Source organism: Nanorana parkeri, unplaced genomic scaffold (assembly GCF_000935625.1).
Source record: "Nanorana parkeri isolate BGI_ZX_2015 unplaced genomic scaffold, ASM93562v1 scaffold16, whole genome shotgun sequence".
Classification (NCBI taxonomy): Eukaryota; Metazoa; Chordata; class Amphibia; order Anura; family Dicroglossidae; genus Nanorana; species Nanorana parkeri.
The window spans coordinates 1,267,344-1,289,892 of NW_017306284.1; the positions used below are offsets into that span (position 1 = coordinate 1,267,344).

General features: G+C 41.3%; 1 protein-coding gene across 1 annotated transcript in view; it reads right to left on the reverse strand.

The window, feature by feature from the left end:
- The window catches only part of RGS22 (regulator of G-protein signaling 22), a 74,318-nt gene that overhangs the window by 16,191 nt on the left and 35,578 nt on the right, over positions 1-22,549 (reverse strand). The window contains exons 15-17 of the mRNA XM_018558972.1: positions 10,790-10,984; positions 7,600-7,692; positions 787-953 (exon numbers count right to left, since the gene is read on the reverse strand). Of these exons, the coding sequence (XP_018414474.1) occupies positions 787-953; positions 7,600-7,692; positions 10,790-10,984 (455 nt within the window). The remainder of the gene's footprint in view (positions 1-786; positions 954-7,599; positions 7,693-10,789; positions 10,985-22,549) is intronic.

The following is a 22,549-nucleotide window of genomic DNA, read 5'->3' on the forward strand; positions in this document are numbered from 1 at the left end:
ATATATACATACACACACTGAAGTGAACCCTATTGTAGTAAAACAGCAAAGTGAAACTACCTCAATATTTGGTGGGGATGCCATCAGCTAACCTACTTTTAGAAAAACGTCTTCTCCACTTACAATAACATAAACATTTCTATCACCCTAACTTCCCCTTGAGTGGTGGCTCTTCTGTCTATGATACCTGGGTCCCTCTTTAAAGTCAAGGCATTTTGAGATACTGCCTACTAGCAGGTACGATTGCAATCTCCAAACCCTGAAAATCTGCCATTCCTTTTTATCTTGTGGAGTGGGCACAGATTCTCAATGATATGACTTAGAAGACCCAGGTGGCATCTAACCGAAACAAATCTAAGGAGGCCTTCTTAACCTGGTCTTGTTGGGTGACTCACGGGGACTCCCACACCTTTAAAGCTTTGACCCATAAATAACTGGAGTTTGCTACCTCTACAACAGTTAGGGAGGTCTACCTTACATGAGTCCCTTTGCTTTTTAGGTTCCTTGGAATGTACGGTACTTCTTTCAAAATATTGCTACACACTTTTCCCTTTTTTAGGTGTACTCTATACCTCACTGTAATGACCATTGAGTCACGTACCTCTGCCTTCACATTCCCCCCCTCCATTTGTTCTCACTTTTGTACTGTAAAACTCCACTAAATCAAAGTGAAGATCCCTTTAAAGGAACTTTGTTCATAAGAGATGGTATATGTTTTACAGATACAGATATTTCACAGAAGATCAGCTATGTTAGTCATTTACAGGCTGTTAGTCACTTCTGTACCTTGCAAAATGGTCTTCTAAGAAGGAACGAAAGTGTTCGAGTTCCATCCGATGTCGCACTAGGGTGCCCAGGTTGTAATTCCTGTACTCCTCAGGTACCAACTCCCACAAGTTGGGTTCTTTAGGGATGTCAGGAGGTGGCACAAAGACTGACTTTTGAGCTTTATCCTGGTAAGACAATCTAGAGTTACATTATTCTACTTAAAGAGAAGGCATAATCAATGAATTTTTAAAGGGGTATCCATGTTAAAATGTAGTTTCTATACTTTTTCTCTCGTTCTTTTCACATTACAACATTATTAAATAGCTCAGGTTCTCATTTAGCTGGTGCTATCAATGAAAAGACTGCTGGGTGTCATTCATGGAGACAATAAAAAAAGAACATGAAAAATGAGCTTTCATTACCAGCAGGCAGCCCTGGATGAACTATTAAAACAGAAAACTGGTGCCCCCCTCAAAGCAATTGCTAATGGATAATGTTTAATGGTAGCAGGGATATTGTATGTTGCTAGGATTTTCTTTTTTATTTGTACACTTCTTGCAGTGTATGTGCAGTGCAATGTACACTCTTGGCAAGTCTCGGGACAGAATAACCCTGGTGCCTGAAGGAAGAAGGCACCGGTCTGAATGAAGTGACGAAGAACATGGCAGAGACAGAGCGGCATCAGGGAGTGCCGACCTTACATCACTGTTGGAAAGCAAATTAAGAGATCGTTTTACCATAATGTGCACATACCACGCCTAATTGCACAATACGGCAAGTGTAAGTGGCTCCTTCATTCAATTCATCCCTCACATTTATTTATAAAAAAATAAGCCAAGGCAACTGGAGTCGCTGTATTTTTCTTAAAAAACGTTTCACTGGTCATCCGACCAGCTTTCTCAATTCAGAATGACTTGTTCAAAAATTATCTGGGAATAAATATGGTGAATGTTGCTCCAATCCACATAATCTGTTAGTCACAATCATGTGGATTGGAACAACATTCACCATATTTATTCAGAGAATTTTTGTACAAGTCATTCTGAACTGAGAAAGCTGGTTGGATGACCAGTGAAACGTTTTCAAGAAAAATACAGCAAGTCCAGTTGCCTTGGCTTATTTTTTACAGATATACCATGACCTGAATGAATGAGAACCTTCACAGACATCCCTCACATTTATTACCTTCTGGATCACTTGCCCCTCCTTGTAGATTGCAAGCTCAGGACTTTTTCTCTGTGTAACATTAGAGAGATTACCCTTTCCTTCCCATTCCAGAGACACAGCAGGAAACAAGATGAAAACCTTTCCATAGTGAGAGCAGAACCCCTCTTAAACAGCCATCCCCAGAACAGGTTTATCCAGTGAAAGATTTCCCCCTCACCTTCTGTTGCGGGGACAACTTACAAGTTTTGCATATCCCATCGCTTTATGTACCTGAGATTCCCCTCACCTTCAGGGACAAGTCAGGGACAACTTAAACATTTTGCATATCCCAACACTTTATGTACCTGAAACAAAGGTCATCAGGACAAACAGGGGTTCTTCTAACTATTCTCCCATCCATCCAATTACAAAAAAATTTTTTTTTATATACTTTTATATTGTGTCAGCATTCTCTGAGATGTTGTATGCTGGTAGAAACACAAAAATATGTGTGTGCATGTATGTATGTGTGCGCATATGTGCATGTGTGTTTATGTGTGTGTGTTAGTGTTTGTGTACGTGTGTGTATAGGTGATAGAGTATATGTGTGTGTGTGTGTGTGTGTGTGTGTGTGTGCGTGTTATTGTGTGGGTGTATGTGTATATACAGTATGTGTGTGGGTGTATAGGTATGTATGTGCGGTGCGTGCACATGTGTGTATGTATATACAGGTGAAACTCGAATAATTAGAATATCGTGCAAAAGTAATTGCAGTAAGTGCTGCAAAAGGGGCCCAAACCAAGTACTGAGTACATATGCATGCTTGTACTTTTCAGAGGTCCGATATTGTTCTATGTACAATCCTTGTTTTATTGATTGCATGTAATAATCTACTTTTTTGAGGTTGTGGATTTGGGGTTCTTGGGGTTTTCATGAGCTGTAAGCCATAATCATCACAATTATGACAAATCACAGCTTGAATTATGTTGCTTTGCATGTAATGAGTCTATCTCATATATTAGTTTCACCTTTTAAGTTGCATTAGTGAAATAAATGGACTTTGCACGATATTCTAATTATTTGAGTTTCACCTGTATGTGCGTACATGCATGTGTGTGTGTTAGTGTATGTGTGTGTAAGTGCGTGCATGTGTGTGTTAGTGTATGTGTGTGGGTGTGTGTGTCTATATGTGTGTGCTTGTATGGGTATGCATGTATGTGTGCGTGCGTGAGTTTATGTGTGTATGTGTGTTAGTGTATGTGTGAGTATATGTGTGTGTTAGTGTATCTATGTGTATGTATGTGTGTGTGTGTGTGTGTGTGATAGTATATGTGTGTGTGTGTATCATACAAGATGCAATGCTAAATGGTTAACACTATGGTGTGCTGTTCTTAAAGCCGTATTGGGTGTTTCTGTTCATTTCATACACCGTTCATACTTCATAAAATGAAACATGACATGCGTATCTATGGGGAAAACAATGATAAATGAGCTCTGGTGTTTTACCATGCAGTTGATAAATGACTCCACTTGGAATTACTAATCTGATTGTGTAAAGGGGATTATCGGCTTGTTATGTTTGACGTTGTGGCTGTCGCGTTTCTCGGTATTTTGTTTGTCCAAAGTCACTTAGTGCTGACATCAGCATAAAGGATTTGGAAGATTAATTTAACGATCTTTCTTTGAAGATGTGCAACAACAACAGCTTCATGCCTTCATCAAAGCAGAAAATGTCTGTTTCAAGCTTCAGACATCATCAGTCATACACAGTCAGCATGCCGCACAGAGACTATAAGGCATAGACACTCTATAGCAGTGGTTCTCAACCTGTGTAACTTCAGGACCCACATTTGTCCTTGATGATTAAGTCGCGACCCAAGTCGCACTGCTTTGGAACGAGCGGAATTAGGCTCCCGTGCGTTCCAGTGCGGGCGTACGAACTGTGGGTGGGGGGTGCGTTTGGCGTGCCATTCAAATGAGTGGCAACCTAACATACCTCCCACACCAGAATGCACAGTAGGTGCGATTGCATTTAACGCACTGTACTAGTGTGAACGGGCCCTCAAAAACACTGACATACATACACAACCACAGACACAATCTCACACACTCACAGACATTCTCACACACACATATACACTCCAAATAATATTCTACCTACCTTATGAGAACTGCAGTGGATCCTCAACCTGGGGTACAATGTGGGCTGCTGAACTGTGACGGAGCTCTCTCCATATGTGCATTGCTTGTACAGCTCCCTTGCGTGCCCTGTAGAGGTGCCAGGAGCCAGAATGTGACGTCACCCCAGTCCAGGCACCTCTACAGGACACGTGAAGGAGCTTTAGGCAATGCAAGTATGGATAGTGCTCCCTCGTGGCCATAGCTCCAGCCCACCCCACCTCACCTCAAGCTGACACTCGGCACTGGGCAGCATATTTTGAATGGCTGCTTGGTGCAAGTACTGACAGTGCTGCACTGGGGGGCTGAGAAAACTCTCAAGTAGAAAAGTGGAAGGCATGCGGCGACCCACTGAACATGGGGTCACGACTCACTTTTGGGTCACAAACCACCAGTTGAGAACCAAGGCTCTATAGGATGGCAAAGTCCCAGTCCAGGCTTGGCAGAATTTTAAGGCCAACTTTTTGTCAGCTTTTTATTTCTGTCTATGACCCCATAGGGTAAATTTCTCCTCATTTCCTGTACTTGCGTCACCTATACAAGAAAGAGGTGGTTTGCTTTTTAATTATATCAAATCACAGATAATCATACAGAAAAAATATGTTTCTTGTGCTTGTGTGCCTGTTCTATCCAAAATAAGTAATCCAAAATAAAAGTTTTGGGTGGAGTTGTGCTTTAAAGTCCCAGCATACACCACCATGCTAAAGAGGACATCCACAGAATAGGGGGGATTCTGTAAAGTAAAATCAACAAATCTTCCCCAAATCTGCCTGGAAACACTAACTCTTGCCAACCTACAGTAGATATGTGTCTCAATCTTTCTCGGTGGTTGAAATAGGAGACTGTCAGAGCTGGTGTGAATTCAATTTACTTTGTGTCAGAGACTCCTATAAGTTAAAAGAGAACTAAACCTTTTTTTGGCTTTAGTCCTCTTTTGGGTCACTAATGTTCTCCTTGTGACCTAAAGTCAGCACCTAGCAGGTTATTGCCCTCTTTATGCTGACAGTGCAGAGTCGAGTTGAAGCCAGGAAAGATCCTGATAATATGGTCACGATCCACCCAGCTGCCTGACTCACAGCTGGCTGTGCCTCTCTAGAGCCAGAGTCAGCTGTGCCCACCCCCTCCGCTGTCTGTCTCTCCAGTCAACGCCGGAGGAACATAGAGAGGAGGGGGGAACCCTATAGGGAGCGGTGACTGACAGTCATTAAGCGTTGACTGGAGGGACAGACAGGGGAGGGGGTGGGCACAGCTGACTCTGGCTCTAGAGAGGCACAGCCAGCTGTGAGTCAGGCAGCTGGGTGGATCGTGACCATATTATGCATGTTGAGTACCCATACAATGTATAAGGTACAGGATCTGAACAGGAACCTTCTTGGTTTCTTGTTCCTTAGGTCAGTGACCCGATGTTCTATATTGCTCTCCTCCAGGACATCCCACTGCTGTTCTTTTGAACCACAGCCATTACTTTAAATGATTATATTATGTGGCATTACAGGAAATAAGGGTGATTTACCATAGCATGGTCTGGAAGAAGGAAGACAAATCATCCAAACATTTTTACTTTGAACTATAAAATCCTAAATATTTTAATGGTCTCTTTTGAACAGGTCCTAAGTTCGGGTAATTATGAAAACAGATGGCAACGTTAAACAAAATATTAACATCTTAGCGTTCCATGAGTTTTTCACAGGAAAAAAATGTTTATATTTCAAAGCAATATTCTTCAGAACCAGTCTAAACAAAGACATGTTTACGATTTTTTCTTATAATTATAAAAATAATAGAAAATGTCATAACTGCATTACAAATAATATAGTTCAAAGGACTTACAGTGTCAATTATTCCAAGGTTGGTGAAGAAAGGTAAAGTATAGAGAAGAAGCGCATGTCCAGCAGAAATCCAAAGACCTTGTGGGCTGTATGTAGCACACAGGAGTAAAGTTGGCCATATACTGGTAGAGTTTTGTATGAATGTTCATACAAAAAATCTCATGAGTTTGATACTTTTGATAAAACGTTTGATAATACCATCAGAGACTTGATAAATAATGTTCGAAATTTGGTTTGAAATGTTGTTCTTTTTGAATATTAGATTTTGAAATAGAATAGAAATAATTCTGCAGATTTAAGATTAAGGAACACTTCAAATACAGAAAAACAAGCTCATCTACATGGCCACATGTATTCTACGTGCTCCTGGGTACAATTAGAGTACACATTGAGAATAGCAATCTAGGTCTTGTGGTTGAGTTTTTTTATGGGTAGCCACCTTGCCCTAAGTGGAGTAACTTCTTACATTTAGTTCTTATGGACTGTATCCAGCCTAGCTAATTTGATAGTCCGTGCTCATCTGGGTGTGACCTTGCCACAAAGCACAGCATCCAATAATGTGGTGTTATCAATATATGTGTCTCTCTAGCCAATCACTAGGAGGTTCATGGCCAGTGGTGCATGATGGAGGAAGACATAAATATCCAGAGCTGACCATGTGAGCTGACCTCTTCCCCCGGGCCTCCTGCCTGGGGGAGGGTGCGTGATGTGAGTTGCTGTCTGACCAGGTGGTCTGTTTGTGGGATGGAGAACCAGTGAGGAACTTCATCTACTGTAGGTGCCAGAGAAGCCAGGATTGGGCTTGGACCTCGCAGTAATTCTGGTTTCTCACCTAGGGAATTTTGTGCTATGTCTGCTAACCAGCTAAGGTTCTACAATACACAGTGTTACTGCAATACGTTTTAAGGCTCTCTGCACTGTAAAGCTGGGAAATGGTCCATCTGTAAAAAATAAGTCAAAGGAACTGGACCAGCTGTATTTTTCTTGTCACTGGACATCCTCCACACTGTCCTGGCATTTTGTTTTATTTATAAATGAAGAAGCTGGGGATATCCTACAGTGCGTTCTCTTCATAACTGCAAACAATTGTAGATAGGAGGAGAGCTTTGTCACAAGACCTGTTTCAGATCATGCAACAGGATTTCTTATTCTAGAACGCTTTTTCCTATTCATTAGAACACATAGGGATTTGATTGAGCCTGTAAGCAAGCAAAGTGTAAAAAGTATTATATATAGCACGCAGCTGGAGGTGCGCTTTTAGGAGGGGATTTTATTAGAAGGAGGTTTATTAGAAAAGCATGGAAATGGCCATGGTTAGATCATACTGCTACTTTATAAATGGGCTCCTATGTGACATACAGCACAGCTTGTGGAGGCAGTTCAGGAGAACATTCATGGTAGCCGAGCTTGTTGTATTCCGGATACAGCTACTAAAAGCTCAGGAGAAAGAACCACTACACACGGGAACAGAAATTCACATCCTTGCATGTGTGAATGGCAGTTGTAGACAACAGGTTATTTAGTTTTTCTTTCACATAGCGTTTTATTTTTTCCAACATTAAAATTACTTTTTTTGCTGTGTGGTCAGTTTAGATGTATTGATTGGAGAAATTCCTTTTTAACTGGCTGCCATATTCAATACAGACCTGTGAATAATGGAACAGAGATCGTCTCTTACCACATCTTTCCGGGACGCCTTCTCCTGTTGCAGAGCCTGCAGCTTTCTATAGTAAGCTGACTCCAGCTGTCGGGATTCTTCAACCAACTCTACCTAATAAAAGAATAAAACAAAGTCAGGAATATGCTACCGACCTCTGCAGGAGTAAGGGGGCTCTGGTATTAAATGAATGGAAAGACCAGCTGTCCAATGACAGCAGCTATTTTACTGTGAATATTGTGGGATGTGATGGAGAGCAGCTGACTGGATCAAATTGTAATTCTGACCATAATAAACAGGCAGATGAGTTCCAGACAGTGACTTAGGCCCACCTAGCATGCACCCCTTCAGCTCATAAAATAAAAATTATTTGACTGCTGTAGCAGAACTCCCATGTCAGATTTCAATGTTTTAATTTTCTTGCTATTTACAGTATGTTACTGTTATAATGGATTCATCCCTTACCCTGATGGACTCATCCAAAAAATTATATACCCACAGTGTTATCCTAGTAGTTGAGAGGCTACTGGGGATTTTTCTGCTGTTGATAAAAAAATAAAACCCTGCAGAACTCCCCTCAAACCCTCAAGGGTAATTTTGTCTAGTAGAGATTGCAAAGAATGACTAAAAACACATACCGTATGTGAAAAATCACATGTGAATCATATCTGAAAAGTCATATGTGAAAACCCACATCATGTTTAGATACGATGTATAGAGAAAACTGCCAGGCACTTGGTCTTTACCAGTTGTTCTATGTACAACATACTGTATCTAAGAAGCAGCATAGTTGCAATAAAACATGTTATGTGTCTATATTTAAAAAAGAAAAAAGCCACTGCACTTCCCTAAGGTCCCTTTCACATGCGTGGTCTGATCGGATCCACCTGTCAGTTTTTCAGGCAGACCCAATTGGTCTAAAATGGACGGGTGTACACCCGGTTACCACCGACTCCAGCTAGGTCTGGAAAAACACACAGGGGGGAGTTCGGTTTTGAAAGACCTGATCGTGTCGGATTAGGGGTAATCTGATGTAAAACAAACACGTCTGTTTACATCCGATTCCCATAGACCGACATGGGGTTTGGTAATTTCAGTTTTTACCTCTATCGCAAGACATGAATGTCACAGCGGTGACATCCCATTCCTACCACTTCAATCAGGAGGCAATCTGTGCACGGATCCCTTCCTGATCAGCTCTGATCAGTACTTTCAACTGAGGATCAATACCCAACCTGTTTGAGGGCACCTCAACCTGTTTTGGGGTAATCTATGATACAAAAATATCTAATCAATGTTCACTTCTTTTAAAATGTAACTCTTGGACAATCTTCCACATACTTTGATAGCAACCTTATACTCTGTACAGAATCAGCGAGGATTCAGTAATATTCTCTACAAGTCTTTTTAACGATTGCCCATTTCTTTGGTGTTGGTAATCACCTTATAGAAGTATCCACTAATCCAAATTGGTATTGACCTTCATTTTTAGATTTGTAACAAAAAATGCTACACTGTGCATGCTCTTCAATTATGCCACCATTTATCTTTTTCTTTGTACCAATTTTTTTAGACACCCAGCAAGCACTACTTGGAATTGGCCATGTAATTTTTTTCCATTAGTTCTCAGGTAAAGTGTATGTCCAGACATTATCCAAAGTTGTCCCCTACCCCAGCTTTCCCCCTTTCCCTAATTTATTTCCCAGCACATTTTTTTGTACCTTGGAACAGCTTTTATTTCTCCCAGTGACATCAGCTTAAGGCTTGTAACATTTTTGCAGTGGTAGCTAGGAGGTCAGTTCCTATTGATGTAGACACACCCCAATAACTACATCTCCCAAAAGCTGTATCCCTAAACACAGTGCGTGTGTAGGCTCTTGGAAGATAAGACAGCAGCATTGTTTTGCTGTAAAGGAAATTAATGTATACATGTGGAGCAGAACAGAGAGGGGTGGTGGTTGGGTGGAGTTCTGTAGTCCAGAAGGCAGGGCTGACAACATTTGTTGAGATTACAGTGTAGCAAAGGCACTGTGTTATTAGCTTAAACAGTAAATTAGGAGCACATTGGATTAATGGCTGATCAACAAGTATTTTTCTGTACTTGCTGAAAAAAAGAAAACAAATGCCGTCACCACATCTAAGAATTGGAACCTCTCTCTTGAATGGGTAAAACATGGGGAGATATTCACATATTGAAAACATGCATTGATTGTTTTTACGTTTGCCCTGACATATAGGTTAATATATCTATTCTCTGTAATATGCTGACACACAAAGAAGGTCATATGACCGGTGTACTGGAGCAGAAGTAGTATAATGAAAGCAGGGATATTTGGAGGACCTTATAAGCCACTGAACAGATGATACTCTGTCACATGCAATTATACAAAGGGCTGGCAAGCTCAATTGCTTTAACTGCAGTATTGAAAAGTAAGGTCAGTTCCTGGCTGTGCTCTCTGACAACAATGAATAGTTGATTAGAAAACTGCTTCAACATAAGTATGTATATGTTTGGCAATTAAGACTGTTTATAAGCAGTTTTTTTTTTATTTTTAAGTCCAACTCCAAGTTGCCACCTTTCCATAAAATTTCCTAAAACTCAGTCACCCCTTTTTTTAAGACCTTTTTGTATACATACCTTTTTCCCTTAGGTCTTCAAACCGGTTGACATCATGAGCCTTCTTCATCCGGTGGTGACTGGGTCCTGAGTGCTGTGGATTAAGGTGCCATGCAATGGCGCTGCTCTATGTGGCATTCTCCTGGAAGGCCCAAGTAGTTTGATAACTGACCCCTAGAGTCCTTGACACTCTAGACTCACAGAAACTGGGTTCAATTACATTGGGATGCATTGAACCCGAAAGAGGACAAGAGCGGGGTCCCCTAGCAATGACTATAAGCTGGACAGCACTGGAAATAGGATGAGTATTGAAGAGCAATCTGCTTTTTGTATCTTTACAAATGTTGGGGGATCATTTTTATAATTTTTGCTCAAGCTGAAGTTGGCTTTAACTGTTGGCCTACCCTTGCACTATAAAGAAGAAAAAGGTCTGCAAAAAGAAAAAGTTGTCTAATAGAAAACCTCTAGCTTTGCAAATATATGCTAGAGTGTTTTTTTATTTTAATTTTTGTGGCAATGAGTATTTGGTGACTAGGGAAAGCAAAGACATTAGCCTTTTAGATACATTGCTAAGCAGAGTGACAGATAGCTCACCTTGCCATAGGCCTGCCTGTCTGATTCTGTCATTTGTGTCCAGGCGGAGAGAAGGAGCGTGAGGATGTATTCTTCAGCCGAATCAAATAAATCCTCAAAAGGAGGATCTAGTTTCTGGTAAATCTCTTTCAATATGTTCTGTTCAACGCAAATGTCCATAGAAGCAGAAGGAGCCAGGTAAGTGCCAAAAATATACTGCAAGAAAGAAACAGGGTCAGGTCATTAAATCACATCAGGATTTATATGGGATATGAATTTCGGAGAAAGTTAAACATGAGCACAGACAGCATCCTGACACATCACATCTGATTATATTGTTCTAAAATCCAGGCCACGTCTGGAAAATGATTGCTCTTTCCTGCCATTGTGGAACAACAAATACCAGCGAGATGCAACTTTTCAAAAGGCTTCGTTTACTAAACCCCGCAGGCAGCAAACTCGCTGCGTATGTGGGGTTGATGCCGGTGGAAGGGACAAGACACACATTAGATGGAGCTCAGACATTAGGAAATAAAGAACCAACTAAAGATACTCACATATACGGAAGAGCCCTGGGGACATGATAAAAAATATATGAAAGATAATGCTGTATTTAAAAGTCAGAATTATGTGTTTGAAAGTCAGAATTCTGATTTTGAATCTCAGAATTCTGACTTTCAAACTCAGAATTCTGACTTGTAATCTCAGAATTCTGACTTTTAGGGGGTGATTTACTAACCTAAACACACACACACACCAGGTGTGTGTGATTTTCACACAGCAAAACGTATTTATCAACCAAAAAGTCTCTAAAAGCATATTTCCACTAATGCCATATATGGAAAAATCATGCACATGATGCATATATAATGCTGCTTCACAGTTTAGACAAAAATGGTTAGCTCATGCATTTACATTCCTGCATTCATCAACGCAAGCAACATAACATAGAGCTAATTTACACCACATTACCTTGCAATTCATTGCAGGGCTTTCCACAACACACCTGCTGGGTGTGTACACACTACAAAGGTGTTTCGATTCCTCCCATAGATCATGCTGGGAGGGAACACACTACAGAGGTGTATACACGTTCGTGGTGTGTTTAAAAGGTTAGTAAATCAACCCCTTAAACTCAGAATTCTGACTTTCAAGCACAGCATTTTAAAAACAGAATTCTAAGACTAAATGTCAGAATTCTGAGTTTAAAAGTCAGAATTCTGAGATTACAATTCAGAATTCTGAGATTAAAAATCAGAATTCTGACTTTAAATCTTAGAAATTCTTTTAGCATGGCCCCAAGGCTCTTCCGTACAGATACACTGTATCCTACAAATTAACATGTTCTGTTATTAAGACTTAATCTGGCCACACACAGTTTTCCGGCAATTCAACTGCTTTGAACCAACTTTTGATCAAACGACCTACCAAATGGATGAATGTAAGCTACCGCCAACAGGTTCTATGGACATTATAAAAAGGATCTAAGGTGGTGGTAGGTTTTCTTGATGCATTTGGTGGTTGAAAATGGTTGAAATTGACTAAAAAGTGTGTGTGATCAGCATTAGAGGCAGAACTAGCAGAAGCTTTGTATAGGCATTGTATAGGCATGGCCCAAATTTACCCCCAAACATCCTATTGAGCATATCCTAGTATTCCCTTAACATAAAAAATATAATTGATGATAAGTTTACTTTAATTCTTCAGTATCTGTCAAAAACGGAAATATTAATTGTGGATGTACTAACCTTTAAAAGCAGAACTCTGGGAAAAACGTTTATTAACCCTTGGTTGTTGTAGGGAGCAAAATAACACAGTTATACTCACCCAATCCCCTCCTGCCTGGCTTCTTCATTGCTTCAGAGATGGTATGTCCCTCACATCCTGTACACTGTGTATAGATTGTGATGACTTGGGGACCTTAGACCAGTGCAGCGGAGGGGGAGACAGGCTGGAAGGGCCACTCTAAGAGCAAGCTGTCTTTGAGGATTGGAAGAGTATAACTGTTTTATTTTCCTCCCTAGTCCAACATGAGCAGTCAATCCCCTGCACTGCAATGGTTAATAAAAGTTTTGCCCCAAGTTCTTCTTAAAGCAATTATGGTCGTAGCAGGGCTTGGTTCCTTGTATCCATTTTTCTGTAGGCTGTTCTGCGGTGACCATAATGCTCAGAGCTGCTTATTTAATGAGTCTCAGTTTCAGTTCTGTGCACGGGGTATCACCATTTCTGTCCTATTAAAAGTACCATATTAAAAATACCCAGAGGCCCATGAATAGAGATACAATCCAGTACCTTTTTTCATGACAATTATCATGGTACAATTAAATTATAGGAAAGTAAGAGTGCCGCATTGACCTCTACCTCAAGTAACAGGAGTTTTAAAAGATCTGTGATATGAATGTGATGTTAAAATAGGACCCAATTCAAGTTACTGGGATCATTCCAGCAACTGATGTACAATTTCCACATGACAGCTGCCAAAAAACTCATAAAATGTGTCATAAGTCACAAAATCAGCGAAACACAAAACACTTCCAGAGACCTCAAAGCTCAGCAGACTTGAGTTCTGAGCCTAGTGAGAGGCCTGCAATATCCGATAGCCATTGTAATTGTTGTTCTCACAAAAACCAGTCACTGACACCATGTTGTGCCAGAGGTGAACACGGATACTGTGAAAAGATCATTTAGCTTGCAGCCGCTTTGGTAAGGGATTAGATTAAAGCTTGCTTGTGTTCCAGAGAAAACACATCTTGTATTTGCAAAGGGCTTAAACAGCTATCTGAAGATGAAAAGTAAATATCCAGGGCGATGGTCTAATTTGTCAGTGAATGTTCTCATCCACGTATGATGCCACAGGGTCTGTTTGGGATTCTTGGATTTATTTTGTGGGTCACACTGTAGATCATACTGCCTAATAGCGCCGTTATGTTTAAAGTGGAGATCTGCTGTCACCCAGAGGCTGTAGTGGGGAATGAACTATGTGCTTGAATTTAATAGTAAGAATTCACTATTATATTGTCTAGTATCATTCTTTCTAACAGGTATTCCAGATACCAGTTCAGATACCAGTGCCGATACTTGGCATTTTCACAAGAACTACCAGGGTTGCAGCGGTTGCGGCTTGGACTTAGCTCTGGTGCTCCATCACTGTCCTGAAATCATTAGTCTGTATTGTTTTAGAAAAACTGTCACATGACACTAAACAAACATGTATCAGTACTTGTATCTGTGAGTACTTGGACAAGTATCAGTACTTGTACTTGAAACAAATGGTATCGGTGCATCCCTTATATATATTTATTTAAAAAAATAATGCATTAAAATGGGGTTGTACAAATCCCAGGAGCTCCGTGTGCTCCTTACAAATGACAGCTGCCTCCTAACTTTTGAGTTTTTCTCTAGTCTAGTCTTGGAGCTGGAAAAGTATCTGTACTTGTACTGAGTACGGTACTTGGTATCTGAACATCCCTAGTTTCTAACAGTACAAAACAATGATTTGCTGAAGTCGTGAATAATTTGTGCAGTGTTAATGTAACAACATGTACAGTACAATATATTTTGTTCGATTGTAGAGAATTCAGTATTTTCAATTATATTGTAACAAAATGGAGAACTTCCCGACCAACACAGCTGTAAGGAGATAATAAAATGAATGGCTCAGTAAAGAACTCTGCTTGTTGGATAGTGTGTCATGGCGTGTTGACCTGAACATTGCATGAAGTAAGGCAATGCTATTACATTTATTTGAACTGCTTCTTGTGAAAGGTCCCTGCCATAAGTGTGGACAGCGGGCACTTAGCAGAACCTGCAAATCATGGGCACTGCATGCTTTTCTGACTATATGAGCGTGGCCTTTATATAGGGCTTTATCACCTCTTGAGCACCACCTTCTAAAACCTGTTTTAAGGTTTCAAAAGGTGGTGCTTAAGAGGGGATTTCAACAAAGGTCAGGTGCTCCCCAAAACACAAAATACTGTTTTTTTTTTGCTTTAGTTCTCTTTTGGGTCACAGGAGTACATTTACTACTGCCCACTATATGCTGACAGCGCAGAGCCTCGCTGTAGCCGGGAAGGATCCTGACAATATTGTTAGGATTGTCCGATTGACAGCTGGTTCTGACTCTCTAGAGCTGTGCCCGCCCCCTCCCCTGTCTGCCCCTCCAATAAGTGTTTGAGGAACAGAGAGAGGGGAGCGGGAAATCCTGCTCTCTGCAGGGAGAAACCGTGACCTGAATGATCAGTGGTTTGTGATCGAGCTATAGTGCTGACGTGTGACAACTGCTAACTATTGGGAAGAGCACATTTTACTCTCCTGACAACTTCCATGGCCCAATATCACTGCTTCTTCACAGCAGCACTAGAAAGAATGTCGGGTGCACACTGGCTGAACATGCTTCAGCATCAGCAGTTACTCACAGAAAAAAGTCTGGTCGCACACCGCAACCTTCGCTGAAAAGTTTATTTTAGAACACAGGTATACATGTCCCACCATGGATCCTTTTCACTGTAAAGAGTGGAGAGGATCCATGGCAGGATGATGTGTTCCCCTGTGCTACAATAAATTTTCCAGCAATGTGTGTGTTGTGCCCCAGGGCTTTCGTTCTGTGAGTAATTACTCTCCCAATACTTCTACAATACAATACAATACAATAGACTTAAGCACAGAAATGCTCCCAAAAGCTGAAATACATCCAAACATTTTACAAAAATATATACAAACTCAAAATTCCCTCCCTAAAGAACTATTCCAAAGCCACTTATTTACCAACCCTCTATTAAAAGAATTTACCTAATTACATATTTCTAATAAAAACTCACCATTTCTTGGGACCTCAGACACAGCGCAGTTACAATTTTTGTTGTTGTTTATGAATATCGTTCTATGGTTTCTAGGTGTTTATGGGGTCCCAAGAAACAGTGGGCTTTTATTGAGAATTTGCCCCCATGTACATGCTTTTAATAGAGGTTTGGTAATAAAGGAATATAACATACCTCCCAGCTCTCTGAAATGAGAAAGAGGGTCAACTTCCAGCACAATGTATTTAGGCAATGGACACCCCCCTGCCATGCCCACAGTTATGAAAACTATTACGAATTGATAAGCCAAACTTGATTGGTTCAACCTATTTTTTCTTGCCATCAGTTTTCATTTAAATAGCAAACGATAATTAAGAGATCAGTGAAAGTCGCAAAATAATACTTTTGGTAAATAAGTTATACATTTCCATAGATATCTACATGAGACCAAAAAGAGTGACAACTGAGTGTGACGAGTCCCGTCGGGGGCACACCACTGCAGTCTTTCCACCTGCAGGGAACGCGGTGGAACGCGGACGCCGCTCGACTTCCTGAATATGAGGCGAGCGGGCTGCGTTCCACGGTGGAACGCGGAAGCCGCTCGTTCGGGCCGGCGGCTCCGTCCCCTTCCTGGGGCTATTTAAACTCACAGCTGAGGCAGCATGGCGTTCCACAATTGGAGTCAGAACGCCTGCTGCCTCCTGAACCAAGCCTCCAGCTACCCTGAGGACTGCCTGAGACAGATCTCCTCTCCTTCAGCCTGTGGACCTGCACCTTGAACCCCTAACTGGACTCAAACCGCAAGTACTGCTCCTGTTGGAGCCTTAAACTAACACTCTGCTCCGCAAACCTTGTGTATGTTATAGACTGCCGTATCATTACCTATCAGCTGTGCACTTGGGGAAAGCCTGCTTCCATACCTGTATATACGTGGCACATCACTCCCTAAAAACGTTATGTCTATCCTTGTCTTCAGTTTTTACTGTGAGACGTTAGGCTATGAAGTAATAGCTCTGCTTCAATACTTTTGTTATTTTACGGCTGTGATGCTAGAATCTCAAACTCCCCGCTAAGACTGGGAGTGACGCCTGAGATTCAAGCCTGAGAAGCTGTCTTCACTCACCACCCTACTACTTACACTCCGCAGTTGCGATCCACTCCGTTGCATCAACAGCAAGCGTGACACTGAGGAGGAAACAGTGACAGAGGGCTCCGGTTCCAAATGAGGTACAGTCCCTCCAATTGAAGCACATTTGAGAGGTATGACATTGGAATCGTTCTTTAGGGAGGAAATTTTTAGTTTGAATATATTTTTGCAAAATTCATCTTTTGGGAGCATTTCTGTGCTCAAGTCTGTTGCCGTCCTTAAAGTGACATTAAAGGATAATTTCCACGCCCCAATGTTAGTGGAAGGACTTACCTTAAATCATCTGCTTCTTTAGTGTAGTTTTCAGATGTCCCTCCAGCGCTGGTGCGGGTCTCCGATCCAGCGCTGACTTCTCTGTCCTCCTTTCTTCTGACGTCCCACAGGGTCTGTGCGGGTGAATGCTACTCCATAGACTTACCTTGTGTCTCTCCTCGTCTCCTGGCCGAACATCTGAACTGCGCATGCGCCCGCCCCAAGATCCTTTGCAGCCGCCCAAGACTCATCAGATATTCGGACAGAAGCACGCGGCGAAGACACATGTACGTTTAAACCTTTAAAAAGGTTTTTTTTTAATTAGTTTTTGCATATATCTACTACTTGCTAGCAGTTGATATATGCAAAAAAGTGACCCTTTAAACAGTGTTTTGTTTCTTGAGTTTGATATTGGAAGGAAACGGTGGCCTCCAGAGCATTTGTAGGTGATACATTTATTTTGGTTTAAGTGATTTCCACTCATCCTCATAGTTAGAGCCGACCTGTGACAAAGAAGCTGTCACAGATTGGCTCTATTGATCGGGAAGTGAGCAGAAACATGCAGCCGTCCACTAACTTCCCGATCGTCTCCTTGCAGTGAACGGTGATTGTCAGTTACCGCTCCCTGCAGAGATTCCCCACTCCCCTCTCCGTTCTTCCAGCGCTGAGTGGAGGAATGGGGGAGGGGGCGGGCACAGCTAGTTCTTCCTCGAGATAGGCAGAGCCAGCTGTCACTCACGCAGCTGGGTGGATCTCGACAGTATTGTCTAAATCCGTCCCGGCTGCGGCCGTCTCAGTATATAGCTTGCTATATACTGAGCTTTGGGTCACGGGATGAGGTTTGTATATGTCCTCCCATGACCCTAATGAGAACTATGGGGAAAAACACTTACCCCATAGTTCTCTTTTAAGTGCTCCAAAACAACTAGCTCAATACAGACTTCTGTCTTCACAGGGCCACATCAATCAAAATCTTGCCTGCAATATTGAGGCCACACGATCCCATTCATGTCATGGGGTCTGCTGGCAGAATACTGACAGCTGAGAAGTCCCTCCAAAACTGGGTGCCCTATAGCATCTAAAATGAAGTATACGTTTGTTTGTTTGTTTGTTTGTGTGTCTGTTTGTTTTAAAACTCCATGCAATGAAATAATTTTAGCAGTGTGTTCAAATGTTAATTGGAAAAATTGTTTGATATAGGCTTCCCTAGTAGAGTTTAATATTATCCCAACCATTGGTCATATTAACACATTAATGTTAACGATACATACTTCATACTAGAACATAATCCCTCCTATAGAACTTAAAATAATACATTGTATTTACAGTTTTGGTGCTGAAATGTATAGGAAGTGGGGCCATTCATTTGAAATATGTTATTCTATAAAACAAAGCCCAGGTGTTGAAGCCAAGAGGGGAAGGAGTCAGTATTGCATCTGCCTAGCATAAAATTAGAACAATTCACTGAACAAAACCAATAACATGTGCCACTAGTAGAATGATCCTTCTGATAGACACATCCACTGTCACTGACTTGAATCAAGCATTTACAATCTTATTTACTCGGCTACTCTCCACAGACTGGGGCTTGGTTTGTACTGTATATTTAGACTGAGCACTAAAGTAAAGCAGCAGAATGCCAGGAAAATACTGAAAAATACTTTTCCATCCAGTTATGCAGTCATTGGAAATTTATTAAAAGTACTTTCAAAAACACATAGCATAATTATCTGATTTTTTCTTTTATATTAATGTCCCATGATCCTTGCACGTCAAATTTTAGGCTGAGAGTGAAAATAGCTGCACTGTGAACTAATTAACCTGTATTGCATTGCAAAATGCTGAAATTGTAACACTGCCAATGGTTGGAGCCAGAGTGAAGGGGGTTAGGCAGACCTATTGTCAGGAACCGGATCTGAACTCAGGGCTGTAGCTGGCAGTGGTTCTACCTGTTGAGCCACCTTAGAACCTTGGATAGCTCCTTGCCTGATCTCCTGTGTAATGCTCAGTTTAACCTAGTGTCTGCTGAACTCTGAACTTCTTGCTCCTCCCTTGAACTTCCTATTTAAGCCATGCCTCTGCACTTCCTGTTTGCCAGATTATTGTGCTCCTGCCAGTATCTTGCTCCTGCTCACTCTGTGCTACAATCTACTCATACTGCTACCCGTGTACATGGCTGCTGATTCACCGACTACTCTCATCGTCTGCTGCTTCGTACCTGATACCTTTGGCTACTGACCTCGGCTTGTTCGCTGACTACGCTTCTGCCTGCTCCTACACTACTACCGTCTGCTTGTGTACCGAACCTGGCCTGTTATACCACTAATTTGCCTACTGTTTCAGCTACTGGACTCTGAGCCTGATCCCAGATTGTGACACCTATATAATTTAGATAAGTCAGGGAGGATCTCTACGATAGTGTTGTCCAAGACCTGTGCACTTCTCGTGTCCCTCTGTTGCTTTTGCTTCTGGGTTCCACTGCGTGCTGGTATGTGTTACTGTGTTTATTACCTTTCCCACAGTTATGTCTGTATCACTGCACTCCAGGTCTCTTTCTTGTGTTCTGGCACAAGTTCACCTGTCCGATTTATCTGTTCAGGTTGGCTGTGCACTTGCATACTTGTGGACTAGGGGATCCCTCCAGATTGCTCTATACTCCTTTAAAAGGACACAACCATTTGCCTGTTGCAGCACTCAGCTAGGGTGGGCTGTGTGATTCTGATTTCTTGTATCCTGCATCTTTGTCTAAGTCCTTGCTCTGGTCATCCTGGAGTGTTATGTTCCCTGTACTCTTGCCTAAGTTTTTATTCCTGCTTTCTGTATAGTTATAGCGCCTGTTACCTGCATTGCCTCTTGTTCCTGACCCGCTGGACTTCCTGGAGTTGACCACCAGTGTGACCTGACCTTGCCTCCTGCCCTGACCTTGGCTTTGTATATAACTATATTTCTGCTCAACTCTTTATGTGCTTGGCTCTGGTTACACCTGATAAAGACTTGGCTACTCTCCTCGACTACTTCAGTCCTTAGCTCACCTGCATTGTGGAATGGCCTCCCGTAAGGGTCTGATAATCCAGTGGAGGCACCCAAATACCAATGATACACATGAAGTGTCCTTGAACGGTGGCTGCTGAAGGTGAAGCACGCCTCTCCCGTGGTCATTAAACCCTTAATAGGCATTCAACTCTAGCAGGGGTCATGCTCATTCATAGTCATAATTCAATGTATCATGGCGAAGGGAAGATAAAATGCTGGAGGGTAGCTAACTAAATCTGGCTGCCATGGTATCTTGGAGTATCGTTGGGTGCAAACAACAGAATCAACGATCAAGATTTCTTACCTAAGGCATCTTGTTTATACACAAATTCAGAAAGTTTGGCATTTAAGTGACATCTTTTGTTAACTGAGTAAAATTAATAAAAATGCAAGCTTTTTGGACCCGATAAGTTCCTTCATCAAGTACTAAAGCCTGAGGGTTTCACTTGCCAATAAACTCCAACCTAAACTCCAACCTTTCTGCATTAATCAATGGCTAACACGGTACAGGACTCTACTATTGTTTTTATTTTTATATGAATATATGAATGAAAGAATACTTCTGTGGACTTTAATCAATGTAGCTCTCCCACCTGTCCCTATGGACAAGAGCAGTGTTTACATTTCTGCTAAAGGCCTGTTTATTAGGAGATAGCTTTGTCATTTTTTAAGATAAAGTAAAAAACAAGTGAAAAAATATATATTTATATATTTATTTATTATTTTTTGCAGGATCAAGAAGGCTTTCTTTTAAGGACTATGTTTTAGAAAAACTGTGTTATTTTCTTTGCATTACCATAGATAAAAAGTATACATTTTATTTGCTGCTTTAACTGACATCATATGAAGAGCAATGGTTCACCCTTTCATCTGTATGTAAATGAAACAAAGGAAATACTAAGTAAAAATAATGTTATATTGTATTTCCCTACAAACACTGTTCCCTAATTGTAACATGCAGGCTTTTGCCTTTAAAGGAAATCTTTCCTGGGAGAAATATTGGGCCGCCAACCTCCTTTTTGAAAATTTTAGCCGCAATGGAATTATTTTAACCTACTGTCTTAACTGTCTTTAGTATTTTCTGAGTTACTGGTCTGGGACAAACATGAGTAGTAAGATACTACAAGAAAAGCCAAAAATCCTTATATGCATGCTTGTTCTAGGTTAGTGACTCTACAAATTGAATCCAGAGGGTCAGTATGACAGTCAAGCAACTACAATTTGCAAGGACATGTTAGCAACAGTAGTAGTTGGTAGATATTGTTGCAGGGTCCTGCAGCATATGTTTTAGGTGGTTTTAGGATTGTAGCCTATTTGCTGAATAAAGGATGGTTTTGAAAAGGTATTTGTTGTTTTTATATACATTATTGTACCTACTTCATATATGAGGTGTTACAAGGTGGAGACCTTATAATACCTTGTTATTTTATAAGCAGAAAATCTTCTGCAGCAGTTTGCATCAGGTTGACCACTTTATCCCAGAGCCAGAATAGGTCAAAACAACAGAAGTATACTAGCTTGTCCACTATGAAAAATATGCATTTTTGTAGAATGCAGAGAGAATGGTAATAGTGGATTATTTTGTGTAAGCCAAACCGTGATGGATACCACTCTAGCTTGCAAAGAGACTTTAACTGCATTTTAAGGGTATGCACTGAGGAAAGTTGACCAATGAGGTGTTGTTTCATCACAAGAATGCTCCAAGCCACACATCAGCAGTTACTATGACTGATATTTATGAATATTAAACTGCTTTACCACCCTTACCCCCTTTGGATTCCTATTTGTTCCCTATGACTTAACAATAACTTATTGACACTGTTAAAGCCTATACTGACCCCAGAAATAAATAATTTAAAGTGGACGTAAAAAATATATAACTTAATCCTCTTGTCCCATCGCACTCCTGACCGGACAAAAACCCAAATCCAACTGGGTGGGTGCGGTAGTGACAACGGATGCCTCCGTGAAATGTAGATAGATGAAAGTAGTCACTCGCACTCCATGATATTAAAGTCAATGCTGTTTATTGACTGAGATAACACACATCTCCTTAGCTGCAACTGGGTGGGTGCGCTAGTGACAATATACATTTGCTGATCGGCAGGCTTCCTATGAAAGAAGAGACTGCAAGTCTCTTCTGCCATAAAATCTTCTTGCTCCTTGTCAGTATTTCTTTTTTCCTGTACACTGAACTGCACATGTGCAACTCAGAGCACAGGCTTGACATGCCAAGATGAAGTAACTCCCATAGGCAAGCGTCCACAAGATCATAACCCAGAAGAAGACAGTGGGAAATGGAACTGCCGGTGAGGGAGAAGTGCAGCGCTAGAGGGGCCACTTTGGCAGATAAGTCTGCAAGTCTGCCATAATTTGTTAATGTGTTGTGTATACCAGCACATTATTGTAAAAAGCTCCGGGGGGGGAGGGGGTGGCTTCTTTTCCACCCCTCACTTTACTTACACTTTAATTAGGCAGAACCACTGGCATGAGTGTGTGGAACTCAACAAAAAAAGGCCTGCCAGCTTTTTTCTGGACCATCTCCCTTACTGA